Genomic DNA, 19,070 nt, shown 5'->3' with positions numbered 1-19,070 from the left:
CCACAGGGGCTCTAGCTGAGACCCTAACAGTGAGTGGAACTGTGTGGGGGTGTGTGTGCATGTGCACCCGTGAATGTGTGTGTGCTGTATTCATGGTAAGAAGTTCAAAGAGGACTCATCAGTCAATTAATTAATTAGAGTCCTGTTTAAAGCTCTAATAATGAGTGGAAGCATTAGTGGTTTCTATAAAGCTCCTTTGCCTTTATTATTCATTAGAAACTGGCAGTAAATAATAGGTTCGAATTTCACAGTCCTGATGCTGCTAATCAAAGCACAGAATATTTCTTAAGATCATAAATGATTATCCTTCACCACAAGAATATAAAGGGAATTTGGTTTTATGAATTGCTATCTGGGACACTATCCTCTATTTGGGTCTTGAACTGTTTCAGAGGGAAGGGGGCTGGTAATCACATCTGGAAACTGATGCACTTACAGAGTGGGTGGGGCACGATTTCCTCAAACTCATGATACCTGCCTGGAGTCATCCTGGATACCTGGCCCAGCCCAGAGTAAACAGGACCTCATGCTCCCTGTTAGCTATGACTTATGTGCTGAGTTGGAAAGAGATTTTGTCTGCAGGCAGGAAGAGGGCTTTGCCTGCAGTGGGGCAGCTGTCCTCCCCATGCCCTCTCGGCGAGCTGGTGCTGGTTATAGCTTGTGCACTCTCCCCTCCCCACCCTCTCTCATTTCCATCAGCATGTCACATTCCTCTCCCTTCTGTCCACTTCTGCCCCCACTAATGTCTGCCTTTCTGAGGGGGTCTTGTCCTTCCCTGGTGTGTCTGTTTCCACACAAAGCAGAAGACAACATCACGTTCCATTTTTTCCTGTCTCATGATGCAGCAGAAGAAAGACCAGCCCTTACCTTTCTCCTTCCTTTCCTTTCTCCTCTAGTATCTCCTCCCCTATGTTCGTAGGGCTTCATGGATTCTGGTCACCTCCAGAGGGAAAGGAGGAGGCTGTGCTGCTCTGCTTGACTCAGGTTCCCTTCTCTGGGATATCCTCCCAGCCAGTGCCTGCTCTCTGCACTCCTTTGGTGACTTTCCTGCCAGTGCCTGTGGCTATTCCTGGGCCACAGGGTCCTTGCGTCTCCCTTCCTTTAGATTTCAAACCTGCCTCACCCTCGACTATGAGCACGAAAGCTTAGAAACGCCAGTTAGCACAGGCGGAGAAAGTGCCTTTAAATAAAGCATTAGCCAACACTGTCATACTTTAGGACAAAATTTTATTAGGATTAAGTCAAATTAGAAAACTTCGTGCTTCACCACTTGCCATATTTACCTGAAATGACAAGATTATACTTCATTGAATATAAAACAATTTGTGCCCCAGATTCTCTGTTTGGGAAGCAAGAATATGGATGAGGATAGCAGTGTGCCTGACACCACCACGGTTAATGGTTAAGGCCTACCACGTGCTCAGCAAAGCAAACGTTACTTTCAAGCCTTGGGCCCGAGGAAGATGTCATTCCCTACGTCCCTCGAAAGCAGACTCATTAAAGCTTGGGCACCTAAGACTGGAGCCCTTTTGGAGTTTAATATTAATATCTGTATTAGAAGAGAAGCTAGGCTTGAGGTATCTATGTGGCTTAAAAGGCACAGGTCATGCAGCTGAATTAAAATCTATTGTGTTGGTCTCTCGAACGCAGGCCATGAGCTGTGCCTGGTAAGGGGGGTCCTGATGCCCTGTCTTCGGCTCCTCAGAATGATCCATGCATCTTTGGCTCCACTCCTCTTGCCCCTGCTCCTTGCCACTAATCAGCAGTGAACACTGGAATCAGGGGATAGTCTCCTGCCACATGGAGAGCTAGGTGTGCTGTGGAATCTTATGACCCAGCACACAAGGGGACCCATGCAGCACTGAGAAGTGACGTGAATGCAAGCAAGGACAGGAGGGCTCATTCTTCAGGTAGTACATGGTATGGGGAGAGGAAACCAGCTTTCCCAGGTAGGGGTCCCACCACGCTGGAAAGTGACACTGCATGTAGCACAGGGCATGCCAGCTGTAAGCAACCCCTTCCACCAAGAGGAGAGGTGGCATGGGATATGCCAACAAGAAAAGGAGGTCCTCAACCCAATGTGGGTCTGGGAGGCCATCAACTGTGGGCACTGAATGCTTATCTGGACTCTGCACATAGCCCTGGGGTCATTTACAGCAAGTGGGAGTCAAGTCCTAAAAGTGGAAAAGCTATTGCTTCATAAATAAGTGGACATTCCCTTTAGCTTAGGAGCAACACGTTTATGTTCAGATGCCCTTTTCCTTATTTTTAAACTCTCCCCAGATCTAAGTGAAGGGCCGTGAGGGCTGCCTTTGTGGGGAGCAGAAAAGCCTGCAGCCCCAGCATTTTGTTTCACCCTCAGGGCAGCTGGACTCTGAACTCCCACCCCCACCCCTCACACCCACCCAACCCGGTCATAGGAATGGCTGCTGTCAGAAAATTAAATTCAGTTGCATAATATAGAGGGATGATAATAAATTCTAATTTCTTCAGGCACAGAAGATACATGTGACAAGATTTTGATTCTCTTCAACTTATGCTCCTAATACGTTTTCCAGCCTCTCCCTGCACTGCCCTGTCAGCGTGGCTTGCATTCCTCAGTGAACTCTGCATTACTTGTGATTACATCCGCACTCTTCATGCCAATTAATTCAGCTGGGATTGACCCGGAGTTTGCTCAAGCTTGAGCTCATAGCCTCCTAGCCCGAGGTCTCCCTCATAAATGTTTTCCTTGCTCAGAGTCTGGGCTGGAGCTTTCTGGTCTAGACCCAACCTTGCAGGAGGACTGCAGGGTACAGGGGCTTGCTCCTGGTAGTTCATGGCTAGTTCATCCTGGTTTACAATGCATTCCACATCATCTTCTTTTAGCTGTTCCTGGTTTTGAAAAGAGAGAGAGAGGTCACTTGATGATGTAGGTAGAGAACAGCAGCAGTCCTTCAGTGTGGGAAAACAGACGTCTGCTTCCCTTCTCTTAGCTGCCCTGTCCTGCCTGGGCTGAAGTTTCCACTGTGGGTGTTGGGAAAGCACTTCCCTGAGGCAGCATTGAAGACTTTCCACTCTACACAGCCATGAGGGCTCTAGGTCTAAGGTAAGAGTCCTTGGAGGGCACATGAGAATTAAGTGCCTCCTTGGGTTAAGGGAGTTAAAATGGAATTTGATGGATATTTTCTCCCCTGGTAGTGACCAGGGTTGAGAAGAGATAGGAGCTGGCAGAATCTTGTGACCTCAGAGAAGGGAGAGATTCTCATGTTGGTATTGTGACCCTCCTGCCTGTCACAAAATTCTCAAAACACTGTTTCTATTCTATTGTATCTTCAAAGTGTGTCCTCTCAGCATGTCTCTTGGGATGACTGTCACAAGCTAGAAATGGTTGGAACTCGCCATAGTGGATAATGCCAGAAACTAACTAAATCTGACCATCAATAGTTTTCCTAATTTAAAGGGTTTTTTGAGGGAAATAATTAAGAGCTCAATTCTTATTGGCTTTAGGAAGGCCACGCTAAACTACTTGTAGAATGAGCCCTGGCTAGGTGCTCTTAGGTCCGTGGTTCCCAACTCTAGCCGGCCCCAGGATCATGTGGAGAGTATGCTAAAACACAGGTTGCTGGGCCCCCAGCTCAGTTTCTGAGGTGGGGCCTGTGAATGTGCATTTCTAGCACACGCTCAGGTGATGCTGAGGTGCTGGTCTGGAAGCCACGCTTTGAGATCACTGCCTTGGGCTGTTGTGCCCTGAACAAATTTGAGATGTGTTTTTCTATGCTGATGCAAGGGGGTGGCCAGCTGGATGACCTTGAAGGGCATTTCCAGTGCTAAGTCTCTGCTTTTCTCCAATTCCCTGACACTCTGATTTGTGGGTAATGATTTTAACTGCTTCTCAGCATTTTTTGTTCCACTCCCTTGAGCTATAAGCACAGGCCTAACACTCAAAACCTCAAAACACAGCAGTTTGTGAGGACACACTACTACTTTTACAGGTTCTAAGTTTACTTTATGGTTAAAAATATTGGTAACAATAAACAATTGCATTTTTAAGAGAAGAATAAGCTGATATCAGCAACAACGGAAAGGAAAAGATAAATGCTTCTTGGTGCAGTGAATTTTAAAAATGCTTCATCCTCGAGGCGGGCAGTAACAGCCCAGAGGTTCGTGGGCTCATCAATATTTACCAAGCCTGTCCCGTGTGGGATATTTACTTACCCCATAGGCCTGAGGACTGGTGAGCAGCCTGGAAATTGGACCACACCATCCAGGTAACGTGGTGGTCAGAGGAGGACCAGAGTGCGTTAAAATTGGTTTCAGGTATCTGGGAGGCTTGTTAAGGAATATTTGTCAAAAGAGAGTTAGAGTTTAGTTTCTCACACAGCACAAACCATTGCATGCTGCGAAAGAGACAGTTCTGTTCATCTTTGAATCCCCTACTCCCTCATTTAGGAAGCAATTTGGCCTGCAAAGATTGCTGTTTATAATCTTCGCTCCACACACTCTTCCAGCCCTCCCGACAGCCTTTAATCACGAAGAAATGGCAAATGGACCCTGCCATGTCAGAGGGCGGTGAGCATGTCCCTCCTCCCACCCCACCCCCGCTCAATGTCTCATCTGCTTAGCCAATGCATTCAGAAGAATTACCTTAAACAATAACATTAAAAGATTGTGTTTTCTTAAAACTGCACACACACACACACACACACACACACACAGCTTAAAACACCAGTAATTTTCACCAAGAAGCAGAAGGTATTTCATAAAATGTTCCATTTTTTTGAGTTGGGTAGTGAACATAGATTGTTTTCCAAAATACTTTATTTTCACTATTCAACACAGTCACTTTATACTTCATACATCAATGCATTTCTATACAAAATTATGTAAATAAGCCAGTGCCAGGTTTATTCTATTGTCTAGCACCTGTCTTTCTCTTCCCTTCATCCCAAAGTGCTCTAACAAGTTAAAAGAAAAACCTGTTCATCTAAAGCCATTATGTTTCCTTCCAATCTATCAATAATGAAATCCCCAGAGGCTGCCTTGGGTTGCTTTATTATTTATTTATTTTTTCACTCCAAAGAAAAGTAGTGGAATTATTTCAGCATTCCATCAGAAATGACTTTGAAGCCTTACATTATTTCCTCTGCTGGAGAATATTTCACCTCATCAACTCTCTGAAAAGCTATAATATATAGGGAAAGGGAAAATGGAAAATAGTTAAGATTGGTTGGCTCGTGAAGATCCACTGTCACCCCAGGCACTCTGGGTGAGAAGATCTTGGAGACGGCCCTACAGGAGCCTGTCCACAGCTGGACATTCCCACCCTGTCATTCCCAGGATGTCCTGAGCAGGGTCACACAGGGGCGATGCAGCCCACAGGGGCCCAGGAATCTGGTTGCCGCTGGCCACTAATCATGAGCCAGCAAATCAGTAGCAAAGCAGGGATGTGCTGGGATGATGTGAGGTGGGTGACTGCAAAGGTGCTTCCGAGGGTCTGCAATCGCAACTGCAGATGGAAAATGCGACTACTCCTTTCAGACGGGCCGCTGTTGTGCCCAGTTAAGGACCAGGGGAGATATTAAAGGTCAGAGCCTGGCATTTGCTGTAACATCTTCTGAGTATATCTACAAATCTGAAAAGCCCTTGATGATCCTTCATTCATTTTCATTACCGTGTTATTCCTTTTATTTTATGGATGAAGGAATTGAGGCCTAGCGATGTGATGATTTTAAATGATCCAAAACCTCCCTTTGCTATCTGAACCCACAATCATCACCCCTAGAAGGGGATGATCTATCAGGACAGAATCATGCACGGCAACCAGCTGGGCTCTCCGGAGAGCACGGCACGCAGGCCTCATCTCTGCTGGCGAGCTGCGGACTCGCTCGGGCGGGGCACTGAGGACGCGTGAGATTGTGGGACAGGCCCTGAACATGGTTCTTTTAGGGAGTGAGGTGCACAAGACATAAGTACAACTGAGTGTAAATCAAGGAAAATCCAGCTGATCTTATTTCCAGATGGAAAAGTGACAGCAAGTGAGCGTCACTTTTAGAGATGTCATGTGGAAACATGAAGACATTTGCCAGGGCTCTAAGAGTTTGAGAGAGGCCTGGGTGACTTCCACTGAGGTTCTCAGTGAAATACACTGAAAAATAAGATGCTAAAATGCCAAAATAACGTCACAAAAGTAAAACACAAATTTAGAATTGTGTAATAAGCATTTTAAAAAGTCCTGATGGGGTATCTCTTTAAGTCAATGTGTAACACTATTGCAGCTAACACTTAAAGGCTACATTTGTGGCTTTTTGTGACTATGATGACTTGACCAAACAGGGGACCACTTGGCCCCTCTGCACAGGCTCTGAGATCATGACTCAGAAGGCCTGGGCATAAATGCCAGCTCTGCCACTTTACTGACGATGTGACCTGTGGTCTAGTTATTTACACATCTGAGCCTCAAGTTTTATTATGAATATTAACTAAAATAATGTGTAGAAGTGGTTTTTAACTTTAACTTGCTATTCAAATGCTATTTATCTTATGTTTAAAATTTGTTTTTTGAGCAATTCTTTCTGGAGAGACTGGTGTCTCAATCATCATTCAAACAATGGTGAGGAAGTGACACTGCGGACAGAGGTACAAGATTGGTGCCACAGGCATCTGGTGCAGTGTCTGTGAGCATTCATGGGCTCTTAAGAGCATTAAGAGCATTCATGGGCTCTTAAGTGGGTGGAAAATTTAAGCTGCTCCTACACCAGAAACAACTATTTGTTGTATGGGGGGCTAGCATGAGGTGGTGGGTGAGAGGTGGGTGGAATTTGCTGACGTAAGACTCTTCTGGAAAGCACATGGTGGCTGTCCTGGCATCTCAGTAGCTGTGAGTCAAAGGAATGAGGCATACTCTTTGTGGCCGTGCATGGGATGAGCAAATCACAGTGCACAGCCACAGAAGATGTGGAGCAGAGTCTGTGTTCTCCAGCATCTTGGTTTGCCCAGTGCTTGCCAAATATAATGGGCTCAATATGTGTTTGTTGAATTTACGGGATAGGAAAATATTCAGGTGAGTGATGAAGTAGATTCTAAGTAACTACACCAAAAAGTGAAGGGGCAGATTACAGCCAACGAATTGAGGTTTTCTTGAAGATAAAGGCTAAGAAAGGTCAAGTTGAAGTTGGACTACTTGGGCAGGAGCTGTTACACAGGGATTCTAAGAAGAGAGGAAACAGCATAAAATGAGGTGGTTAAAAATAACTTTTGTGTTTTATTCACTCACCCATTTATTTGTTCCTTCCCATACTATATGTTTTTGTTTTGGTTTTATGTGTCAAACTAGTGAGGGTCAGAGACAAGGCACCATACAAGGAAAGTGACAGTTACGTTACAGAATGAAAAGCTGAAAAGCTCCCTTGTCTCCAGACAAGGGAAAGGATGTCCCCTTCACCTGGATGCAGAGCTTGGCACATTTTAGATGCTCGAGAAATAGTTGTTGAATTAACGAAGACTACAGACTCAGAGAGGGTCAATAAATTGTTCATTGGAACCCAGCCAAGTAGTTCACGGCAGGGCTGGGCCTGAAATCAGGGACTCTTCTACCACACTGACCTCTTCCTTTTGTTGTAGACACACTGAGTAACAGGACTTGCCTAACTGGATAACCAATTTGGAATCAGGGAAACAGTGATTTTCTGAGTTCTTCATTGTTAAGCAATGTCTGGAAAGTGGCTGGATCTCTAGGGTTACTTGAATTATTAAAAAGTAAGAAAACTCTTTTGGTTTACAAAAAAAACCAACCTGGAGATTTTACAAAATGTGTTATTTTTCTCATAAAGTTCTAGTATACGTTGGGGAGGGAGATTTCCCATTGGGTATTTTTGGTATGGCTAGTTTTGCTTCCCTAATAACCTAGAAACTCCTTGAGATGAAATGTTAAGCTCTGGGGGGAAAGAACCCATTGACTTTTCTCATCTTTAAAGGGCATAAGTTTGGGAATAGCAGTTTGGTTCAGGAGATGTAAGTAAAAGCTGGAACTCTACCCAGAATTTAACATGTGTGACATAGAAGAGATAATTAATAAATGCATTTTCTCCTTTGGTCTGAGCTATGAGCAGATACAGAGCTAAATTTAGTTCTTAACTGAGCTAACATCCAAAATACCTGGTAACACTGATTTCTTTCTCTCTTTTGCCTGTTAGTTTTTGTTTTGATTACTGAAGTCATCATGTTTTCTCCATTGTAAGTTGCCAAAACCAATGTGTGTGCAGCTTGCTTCGGTCTATGCCTCGTATGAAGTGGTTTAGCACAGGTTGGTGAGAAACAAACCCTCCAAAGATCCAGCTCCTCAAATAAACACCTGCCCCTCTGGGGGGACTAAGCCTCATTGCCCCCTGTATGAACTGGATATTCAAGTCTACCCCTCTCCCCCATTTATATGTTGAAGCCCTAGCCCATGTGATATTTGGAGATGGGGCCTTTGGGAGGTAATTAGGGTTAGATGAGGTCATGAGGGTGGGGCCCTTATTAGTGCCCTTACAAGAACAGAGTTTCTCCCTTCTTCCCACAAAGAGGGGGCATAAGAGGACATAACGAGAAGGCACATCAGGAAAAGAGCTCTCACCAAAACCTGACCATGCTGGTGCCCTATTCTCAGACTTCCAGCTTCCAGAACTGTGAAAAAATTAACTTCTGTTGTTTAAGCCACTCAGTCTATAGTATGTTGTTATGGCAGCCCGAGCAGACTAAGACATCCCTTCTGCCTGGCCCTCTTTAAAAGTCTTTGTCTTGAGAACTTTCGGAAGCTATGTTCTAAATTGGCTTTCTCTAAACTTGTCTCATCATGAAGATCATCTAGGACATTTGTTAAAAGTTCAGATTTCAAAGACCTCCCCTGGAGATTCTGATTCAGCATCTCCACGGAAGTGGTCTGGGACTGTATTTTTAACAAGTACCCCAGGTGACTGGTGATCAGGTAAGTCTGGAACACAGTGGTCTCTCTCTCTGTCTGCCCTCCTATGAGATTCAAATCTTAACTAGGAAGACAAAAGAATACGTCCATAAAGCTGTCATGTCTAGGGTGAGTATAGGTGTAAGGTAAGCCTATTTGGCCCTGAATCCAGACCTCTGCAATGGCCTCTGCCAGTTGTTCCATCTTGTCTTGAGGGATGGGTCAGATGCTTGGCTCAACAAGGTGAATACTTCATGTTACACCTGGGAGTGGATTAATGAAGCATCGCATCTCGGCTTGTGGAGGAAGACTTTCTACCTATTGGGAGCATTAACATGTGTTTGTAGGTACAGGCTTGATAAATGGTCTGATTATAAGGATAAAATGTTTGTCAATATACAGCTGTGTAAAGAAGGAAAGCATGTTTATCTCTGTATAGGATTTTCAGGGATATTCTCCACCCTGCACCCTTTTGTCTATAAAGCATTTCTGTACATCTTGTTTTCTCTTTACACCTGTAGGTAGGTATGATAGTCCCATTTTACAGATCAAGAAATGTTTAAGAAGATGGATTTTCAACTCTTCTAATCTACTCTAGTGCCAGCTTGCTACCAGAGATGGCCAGGGATCAATGCCAGGTGGGTGGGAAGGGTAAGTTCATCCTGGAGTGGATGCCAACCTTGCTCTCCAAGCCCATATGTTCCTGTAGAATAACCCGGTCCCACTTGCTATTGACTTCCTGAGCACCCCCCCACAGCATCCAGGAACAGAGCTAGCAGAGGACACCCCAAATTGTACACACCCCATCATTCTTAGATTCCAATATAGAAATCACATCCCTTATGTTTTGTTTTTCAGGAAATGTGCCTAACAAATTGTGGTCTCTCGCTTCCCTTTGGTTATGTCAGATTCTGCAATTGGACATTCACTGTCTTGCCTTCTTGGTTAAGTACACGATGAACCGTTCTGCAGAGCTGGTGTTTAGGGTTTGGGTTGGAGGAAGGCATTGAGTTCAACCAAGAAGTCTTCTTCTTTTAGCTCCTTCATCTCTCTGCTTTGGCTCAAGGGAGGAATTCCAACTCTGCACTGAAAGCTTACAGAGAAGTGGCTGGAAAAGGGCAGAGACACTGTAGATTATTTACATGCAAGCATGAACATATGCTCCTTTTGTTGACAATCCTAACCTTTGCCATCTTAAAGGAAATGGCCCTACACAGCTGCCGAGACAGGAAGGAAGCAGCAAATGGCAGAATATACATGGATGGTGTGCAGGTGCCTGGAGGAAGCCAGCAGGAGTGACTGCAGTGTGGCCCCCATGAGCCTGGTCTCTGAGCTCTGTTAGCTGCATGTCCATTTGGAGAATGGCTCATCCTTCAAGGCCAGGCTGGTGTGTTCTTTTCTCCCAGTAGCCTTCTTGGACACGCCATGCTGAATTGCTTCAGCTGGTTCTATAGCAACGTGCACAAACCTACCTGAGAGCACTTATCACATTGTCCTGAAACGAATTGTTTACATCTTCATCTCCTTCTTTAGACCCTGAGCCCTGTGAAGGCAGGAACTTGATTGTATTTAAAAAAAAATCTTTTTGTTATAAAATGAAACAGGGATACAGCAAACACAGATTCACAAATTCGATGATAGCTTAATGAATCTGGTGACAATTTTCTTTCCTCTATAAATCACATGCTTTTATTTTTACTTTAAAACTCATTAATTGTACTAAAATTCATCTGATGTTGGTTGATCTCAAGCAAATGGTGTGCTCTTTCAATGTGTAATTCCAAATCTCTTGTTATTTCAGAAAAGTTCTCTTGAATTAGAATTTGCTTTGTTTTCTTGCTTTTTTCTTCTTCTTCCGGGACTCCTATGTTCTGGATTTTCAGTCTTCTTTGCCTATGCTCAATACTCATCACTTTCTGTTGAATCCTTTTTATCTTTTTCTTCTTTTCTTTTTGATTAAAATTTTTTTCTTCCTTTTCACCTGCTATTTCTTTTCAGGTATTATTCATTGTGTTTATTTGCTTTTTGTATTCCTTCTTATTTAGTCTTGATTTCTGAAATAATATTCTTTTTAAATTTTACATTATTTCCAGAGTTTGAGTTTTTCTAGCTCTGACCAATGTTTCATGTCTTATACGTTTTCTTAATGCCTTTTAAGTTGCTTAATGTAGTGCGTTAACAGTGCTGATCCACTTTATGGGCGTGTCTTTCTGGGGTGCTTTCCCTGTCGGTAGGGGTGTTAGCCAGCTCCTGATTCTTTTCTTTTTCTTATAATAACTGTGTATGGGATTTGATCTCTATCCTTTTCTGTTGTTCATTTCTATGTGAAATTAGTTTTTTTTGAACTTACAGAATGAGACAGTGTTCAGGAAATTGTTTTCAACTTCAGAGTTCCCTCATCTGTCATTTTTGCATAGGATTAAGTGTGGTGGCTTGCACTCTGAGCTTCCCTGCCCTGTTTCCCTGAACCTCATCTTTCCTTTGTCATTACTGTATCCTGATCAATTTTGATTCCACTCCAAGCAGTGTCTCCTGAATGTATGGCTCTACCCTAGCAGGGAGCCCTGGTGGATCCATTTTGAGACCTCTCAGGGGTCTGGACATCTCCACCCCATCAGTCTTCTTTACTGGGACCCTTCAGTTACTCCTGTCAGAGCAGGTGATACCCCCACTCTCTGCCCCAACTCATTTTAGGGATGTTTTTAAAAACATTCTAACTATACTTCCCAGGGAATAGTATTGGCTACTGTGGGGTTCTTCTAGCCCCAGATCCATCAGATGCTAATTGCCTTCTTTTTACCTCCTGCACAGACACTCGTGCTATTGCTGGTTTGTCTCCACCCACTTGTAATTTGGCATTTGTGAGAAAACTTGCCCTTAGTTTTCTTTTGTAAATGTGTCCATGGGTCTTTGGTTTTGTTATCTAATTGTTCTGCCTGTTTTTATGTAAAGATTAGGAGAGATTGAAAGATTATGTTGATGCCAACATCATCTTCCTAGAATCCTCCAGGAGCTGTCTTTATTTGATCATCTATGCTCGGTGATTAGTAAGTGTCTAGCACATTACTAATGAACAGGAACATGGTCTAGATAGATTTTTATGTTGTACTCTGTATGAGCTGCCCAAGCCGACTGGGAACTGTCCATGATTCAAATAGTTAGCTTAGAGTGATCAAAAGGAACGTTCTGTATCACAGCCAGGTGAGCCAGGTGAGTCAGATGAAGCCTGGAGCCAGGTTCTTGACCTTCCCTGGCTGTGGGCTTGTGTCTCTGAAAAAACTGCCTGCATGCTCATCATTTGTATACAATTTCACATGACATTTCAGAGAGTTTCCAGATGCTTTGAAACCCATCCATACTCCCCTAGAGGCCTGAATTAGGAAACTCTGGTCAGGAGTGATTAAGTATTAAGAAAGTGGACAGATTAAAGGCCAATAAAGTGGTATGCCTGCTCTCCTATTTGTATTGGGAGCTGGTTTTAGCAGTGATATCGATAGGATCTACCTATCAAATGTTGAGATAATTCTATTTGGCTCCTCAGATCCAGACAGACAATCCAGGAACAGAAAAAGGACAGTGGAATTTGTTGAAAAGGTTAAAGGAAAGAAGATGGTTCTAGAATACCAAACAATCAGCTTAAGTAGGGCAGACGGACATGAGATAAACAAGGGGAAATATTGGATCCACAAGGCTGGAGGAAACTTGAGAGTTCATCTGATCCACATCCTTGGATCTTAATGCAGAAGAAAGTCTAAACTCAGGGTTTCTCCAGGTGTGGTCACCTGACCATCTGCCTCAGAATATCCTGTGGTGCTTGTTACAATGCAGATTCCTGGGTCCTTGAACTCAACCCCCTTGGGTAGGACCTAGTAATCTGCATTTTAATAATCCCCCCAAAACCACTGGTCTAAATGATGCAGAGCAGAATGGTATCTGTCTTGTGAAGAACTCTGGGTTTGGAGGTGTTCCATGTGTGAGCTGCATGGTGCAATAATAGCAACAACAACAATAAGTATTCCTTTTACTACTGTTACTTCTCCTCCTACTACTGTCTGTAACACTTCTCCCTTTGGACAGACGATGGGATCCATAGATTGCCAAGGATCTTTGCTGCCTACCAGATGTAGATGAAATCCTCTTGTGCCTTATGGAGTGTTACATTTGGCTCAAGCTGTATTGAGAAAAAGCAGTTCTGGAGAAAAATGCTGCTGCCACTCACACAGAGTGAGTCTTGGCTTTTGGTGGCCTACTTGTTACGGGGAGTACCACTCAGACTCAGGTCCTCTCTGTTAGCTCATGGTGGTTTTGACAGCAGACCTTTAGGGGTCACTTCTCTGACAGCATGTCAGAGAACTGAGCTCCGAGAAGCAACTCTGCTCCAGCGTTCCAAATCTCCACTGTGGTCTGGGGGGAGATTTCCATTTGACTTCTGCTCCCAGCACTAACTGGATATGGTCATGATAGCTGGAGACTCAGCCAGCTACCCCAGAACTCAAAGACAGAGGTGGCCAGCACTGCCCAAGCCCTCTCAGGCTCATCCAGTACCCCAGGGGGCCGGCCTGTCCCCTCGACTCCCAGAATGAAGCATGTGCCTGGCAAGGGGCCGATCTCCTGTGCAATTTAATTTATCCTCTTCTACCTCTGGGAAGATAGGAACAATCACTTCTGCACTGGCAACTGCAGTGTAGGCCCCGAGGGTCAGATTTCTCGGAATATGAAGTTAAAGAGGAAACTACCTTCAATGCTTTTGCAGGGAGGGAGACAGCAAACACCAAACACCAAACAGCTGACACATCTGGCCAAGGGCCTGACTGCTGTGACTGCTCCTCAATTTGAGCAAAAGTCTCCAAATCGTTGTGCCTTGGTTTTCTCATTACTAAGGAGACAAATGATCCGGTCGGGTAATTATTCGGAGATTGTAATTACCCTTTGTATTCCTTTCCTAGGGCTGCCGTGACAAAGTACCACAAAATAGGTGGCTTAAAACAATAGAAATTTATTGTCCTCAGTTCTAGAGGCTAGAAGTCCAAGACCAAGGTGTTGGCAGGACTGGTACCTTCTGAGGGCTCTGAGGGCAGATCTGCGCCATGCCTCTCTCCTAGACTTCTGGTGATGGCCATCAAGCTTCAGTGTCCCTTGGCTCGTAGGTGCATCACTCAAGTCTCTGCCTCTGTCTTCCCGGGGTTCCTTCCCTTTTTGTCTTCACACACCCATCTTCTTATAACCAAGCCAGTACTATGAGATCAGGGCCCAGCCTATCCAGTATGGCCTCCTCTTTACTAATTACACCTGCAAACGAACCTGTTTCCAAGTAAGTAAGGTTCCATCTGAGGTACTGGGAGTTAGGATTTCAGCATGTCTTTCTTGAGGGAAAGAATTCTGCCATAACACCCTGCTCTTTCTGAGTAATCCCAAGTCTTCTGCTTATTTATTTATTTTTTTGTAGTAGTTAAAAAGAGAGACAGGCTGGGTTTGAATCATAGCTCTTCTACTTATCTATGAGTGAGCAAATTTCCTAAGCCCTTTGAACCTCATAAAATGGAAATAACTTACAGTAGTGACCTCATAGAGGAGAGGATTAAGTGAGATAAAAATAGATACAATTTTTAGCACAGTTCTGGGCACATCCTAAGCACTGAATAAATGTTTGCTAGTGTTATTACTTTTTTGCTATGTCTCTTGAGGAGTTATAAGGATTAGAAATATATTTCAAATATCCCCAAGTCAATTTGCTCAAGTAATGCCTACTGCATGCCCTGCAGAGTGCCTAATATTTCTTTTGCTGGCTGCTGGAACCACGAGAAAGATACTGTAAAGTTTCTCCCTGAGGGTTCCCTTCCTTTTTTGGAGCAGTGCCCCACATGGAGGTACCCAGTTTCACAGCAGGATTTCAACTAAGGACTTACATGATGAGGGTCTTGACATGGGCGTGAGCCATGTCTCCACGGAAGTCAGGCACTGAGTTAGACAGTGGGCATTTTCATATTGGGCATCAGCTTTTTCACATCACTTTAAAGCAGCCCTTTCTCATCATTATGTTTGTTTCTTGAGGCCCTGATTGTCCTTGAGGCCACCTTGCCACTTTCCCACACTCTATGGATACCTTCTCTTCCTGACCATTTAGCAAATTCCTTAGCAGAATGCATGCCCTGAGGCTCCTCGGGCACCATTGACTGAGTTTGTTACAGGAGTCAAGGCATGTGACAATAGGTTCTTTCTGAGCAACGGAATGAAGACTGTTCAGGAAACATGAGAAACTCTATTTTCTTTGAGCAGACATGAAGGAGAGCCCTTTGTTGTCACAAGGTCACATGTCATAAATAGTCTTCTCCTCTCCAGGCACATCTTTCAGATGCAGTCACTTTCAAACTTTTTTTCACCCCCAACCCCTACCTAGAAATACATTTACAATTGCTACCCAGTACCTATTCCAACATCTGCTTGACCATACACATAAAAATCTAAAAATACTTCTGTGATTTACTTGGATCTATTCTATTCCATTCCATTCCTTCCAGCCTGCTTATCCTAGACATTGCTAGATGGTATTTACCAATATCCACTTCTCCTCTTTCAGGTACGTGAGGTAGGTGCCTCAGCGTCCTTGAAGTAGGTGGGGCTGTACGACTAATTCTGACCAATGTGCTGTGGTCATAAGTGACTAGTGTCAATTCTACACTGAGACACAGGAAACCAGCAGGCAACCCTCTAGCTGACCCTTTCCCTGCTGCAGTGACCCAAGCAGGCCTCAGGGTAAGATAGTGCAGCCACAGATCAGAGCTGTCTGGATCACTGAGATGCCACATGGAGGACAGTTGCTCTACGGTCACCCACACCGTTAGCAGCCGTTAAGTGAAAGAGAAATAAAACTTTGTTTGAGGAGCCACTGAGATTTTGGAAATGTTTATTATCGCAGTATAGTCTATCCCATTTGACTAATCCAGTAGTAACTTCTACTTCATTTAAAAAAATGCTGGTCCTGAGTAATTGAAATGATTCCATGACCCATTATGAGTAGCCACATACAGTTTACAAGTCATTTTTCCAAAGCATCTGCCACATCTGTAGCCCAAAGTGGAGACCGAGAGCTCTCCAGAGCAGGGAGGGCACCTGCCAGCGCTGCCTGTCCGCAGGGTCCTAACTTCCTGCAATGACTTGACTTGAGGACTGTGCGGTTGTGTGGTTAGACAGAGTTAAGCTGACATTGCTTTGGCAGAGGACACATCAGGGACTAGTCCCAAAACTGAGGAGTGGACTTACTTATTCCGTAAGATTCTGTTTTTCGGATATACATGGATCCACGTTCAAGCCGCATGTATTCTGTGCTTTATCAATAGGCCTATGTGCATTGAGAATCCAGACCACAAGTGTGTCCTGTTTGTTATTAAAAGAAATCGGAGAGAGAAAGCTTGACTGCTACTGCTGTCCCGTCAAGTGGTGCGCTCGGAGGCCTGCATCTCGGGTCTTGGGCGCCTGCGGGGCTGGATGCTGGCGCAGCTCTGCCCTCCGCGGGTCCTGCCCACTCTCTCACGACTCCTGGTAGGTGAAATTACGCCTGATTCCTGTCTACGTTTCACTGTCCCTCTGAGTCTTTGCATATGCCATTCCCCCCACTTGAACAGCTCTTCATTTCACCTTGGCACTTGGACGTTCAGATACAGCTCTACTGTCTGCCTCTGACGTCCTACTGATCTTTTACGTACCACTCTCCCAGGACTTAACACATCACGATGATGAAAGTACAGTCTTCCTCCTGTCGCACCTTGAACCACAGCTGCTTCTTAGACTTTTCATCTTGGGGTTTCACATAAAATTCCATCCAAATAAAAGGGTTCTTGTAAACGACAGTAATCACGACACTACCCCAAAGCGAGAAAAACTACTCACTTAAAAACACAAGGTTGATTTACTAAGGTTGACATAGAAGGCCTTTTTAGGATACTCACAGTTCCCCACAGCCACCAAATACTTCACAAACTTTTGTCTTTGCTCTGTTTCTATGATCAGGAATATCCCTTCTTATTTTGTCTTTCTGGGAAAGCCCATGTTTTCTTTGAAACCTGTGGGGCAGATTACCATTTGCCTACCCGACAGACAACCTCCTCCTTCTTACAATGGCAGCGCTAATCTGTTAAAGCGTTCTGTTTCCTCAGCAGACTGAGTGGCCAATGAAAGGAAAAAGTTGTTGGGTGAAATTTCTAGAGAAACTCCTTAAAGATAGCATCAATTTTGCCCTTTGTCCTTTTCTCTCTGGAACCTGAATAAACTCTCTGGAGCTCCAGCAGCCATTTTGGGCCCAAGAGTTAAATTTGAGGATAGAAACTATACATTAAAGATCGTAGGGGAGAGAGAAAGGAGGATTGTAGGAGTTCTGGTGATATCACAGACCTTTGTTACCAGCCATGGATTGTCTAATGCCAGACTTCTTTGACTTAGATGAAATACCTCTATTTTTTGAATTTTTCTGTTTTATGTAGCCAAACATAATCCAAATGGACACACGACCCAATTCAAATCATACCTCTTCTTTGTCACTATCCCTGTACTCCGATTAGAGAATTTCTTCACTGTGGCTCTCACAGATGTTCAGATTACATTTATTATAAGATATAAGAATTATTTGACCCTACGAGGGTACTTCAAAAAGGTTGAGGAAAAATAGAATTAAGAGATAATATGAATCTTTCCATTAACTTTTTAAAGTACCCTGGTATTTCTCATCTCCAGGCAGATTGTGAGCTTCTTAAGGGAGGAACATTGTCTCTTTCCTCTTTATATCTACAAGTGCTTAATGCCCTGTAGCCAGAAATGAGTCCTCTCAATTGATGTTTGTTGAATTGAGACTTGAAAAGGATTTAGGATTTCTGGTAACATGCAAATTCTTTCAGGAAGGATATTATTTGAAACCTGCATCTTTTTCTGGATTTAGTTGGTAAGTAATAAAGTCATGGGAAATGGCACAGGACAGTGGCCTTAGGGACAGGGGTGAGGACTGAGCCAGCCACTGGAAGGCAAGGTGGGAAAAACAGCAGCCATAGGTTTCAGCCTGTGTGGATTTCCCTAGGGCACCTAGGGCAAGTTCTCGTTTGCCATTGTATTTTCCTGCACACAAAACCTCACCCGCCCCCGCAGAGCCCTAGAGGAGATAGCCTGCAGTAGGAATGCTTTACGGTGCCCCTCGTCCTCTCTAAGAGGGAAAGCCTCTCTCCTGAGACTGGGTATCACAGATAACTGGCTCCTCAGGTATACCTGTGAGCCTCAACCATACCCCTTGGTCCTCCCAAACCACTTTGGAAGGGTCTGTCACTCTTGAGTTGCAAGATTAAATGAATGTGTGTTTGGATAAGATGCTTTTGGGCCCAAGATCAAAGTCTTCACTGCTCGGGGTCTAGACCCCTTTCAGAGTGAGTATAAAACCTGCCTTCCCCTTCAAGTGAATGAATTATGGGTACAAAAAGTGAGCAAGTCCTGCCCATATCCACTGTGTCAGCACATCCCAGGCACAGAGCTTAGATCGCTTCCTGGAAACAGGTGTACTGAGAAAGCGGAAAGATGCACTTTATGAAAACTGCTCAAAAATTTTATTGGCATGAACAAATATGATCCTTTGGCTCAATAAAACCACTAGAGAGCAACTTAAACCATGACTAATGATATGATTATTCTTGCCTTGTGAAAATAATAAAAAAAATGTTTTGGTAGGCTTGCCATGTGTGTTTGTGTGTCTGCTTTAATAAACAGTTCCAGGGCCTTTTTCTGTAGTCACAGATCTGGACTTAAGCCAAAACCAACGGCAGGAGCTGTCCTGCTTGCCTTGCCACAGGAAGGGAAGAGAAGGTGCTGTGTCGTTATACAATTTCACTCTCCTAAATCAAACCTTCCATTTGCCACAATTATTTACCATTGCTTTGTAATTGTGAGCAGACAGCTGAGTGGAGCTGGAAGTCTATTCATTCTTTAAAGTGACATAAAGTGGCACTTGGAGTCCCCAATGATAATTGTTCTCTTCTCCTTGTTAATATCCAACTGCTGCTAGGCGTTCTGTGAAAGAAGATTCATTTAATGCCAACTCCAGAAATGTCTGTGGGATTCGGCTCTTGGCCTTTTTTTCAAAACCCAATTTGAAATCACCCTCAGGAAACGGGAA

The 19,070-nt window shown here is 44.1% G+C and overlaps 1 protein-coding gene across 1 annotated transcript in view; it reads right to left on the bottom strand.

Moving 5' to 3' along the window:
* Window positions 1-2,646: 2,646 nt before the first annotated feature.
* SLC9A9 (solute carrier family 9 member A9) overlaps window positions 2,647-19,070 on the bottom strand; it is a 530,630-nt gene continuing 514,206 nt past the window's right edge. The window contains exons 15-16 of the mRNA XM_063114568.1: window positions 4,198-4,303; window positions 2,647-2,874 (exon numbers count right to left, since the gene is read on the bottom strand). Coding sequence (XP_062970638.1) covers window positions 2,647-2,874; window positions 4,198-4,303 — 334 coding nt within the window. The remainder of the gene's footprint in view (window positions 2,875-4,197; window positions 4,304-19,070) is intronic.

Source organism: Cynocephalus volans, chromosome 11, assembly GCF_027409185.1.
Source record: "Cynocephalus volans isolate mCynVol1 chromosome 11, mCynVol1.pri, whole genome shotgun sequence".
Lineage (NCBI taxonomy): Eukaryota > Metazoa > Chordata > Mammalia > Dermoptera > Cynocephalidae > Cynocephalus > Cynocephalus volans.
This window is presented reverse-complemented; position numbering and strand designations above follow the sequence as displayed.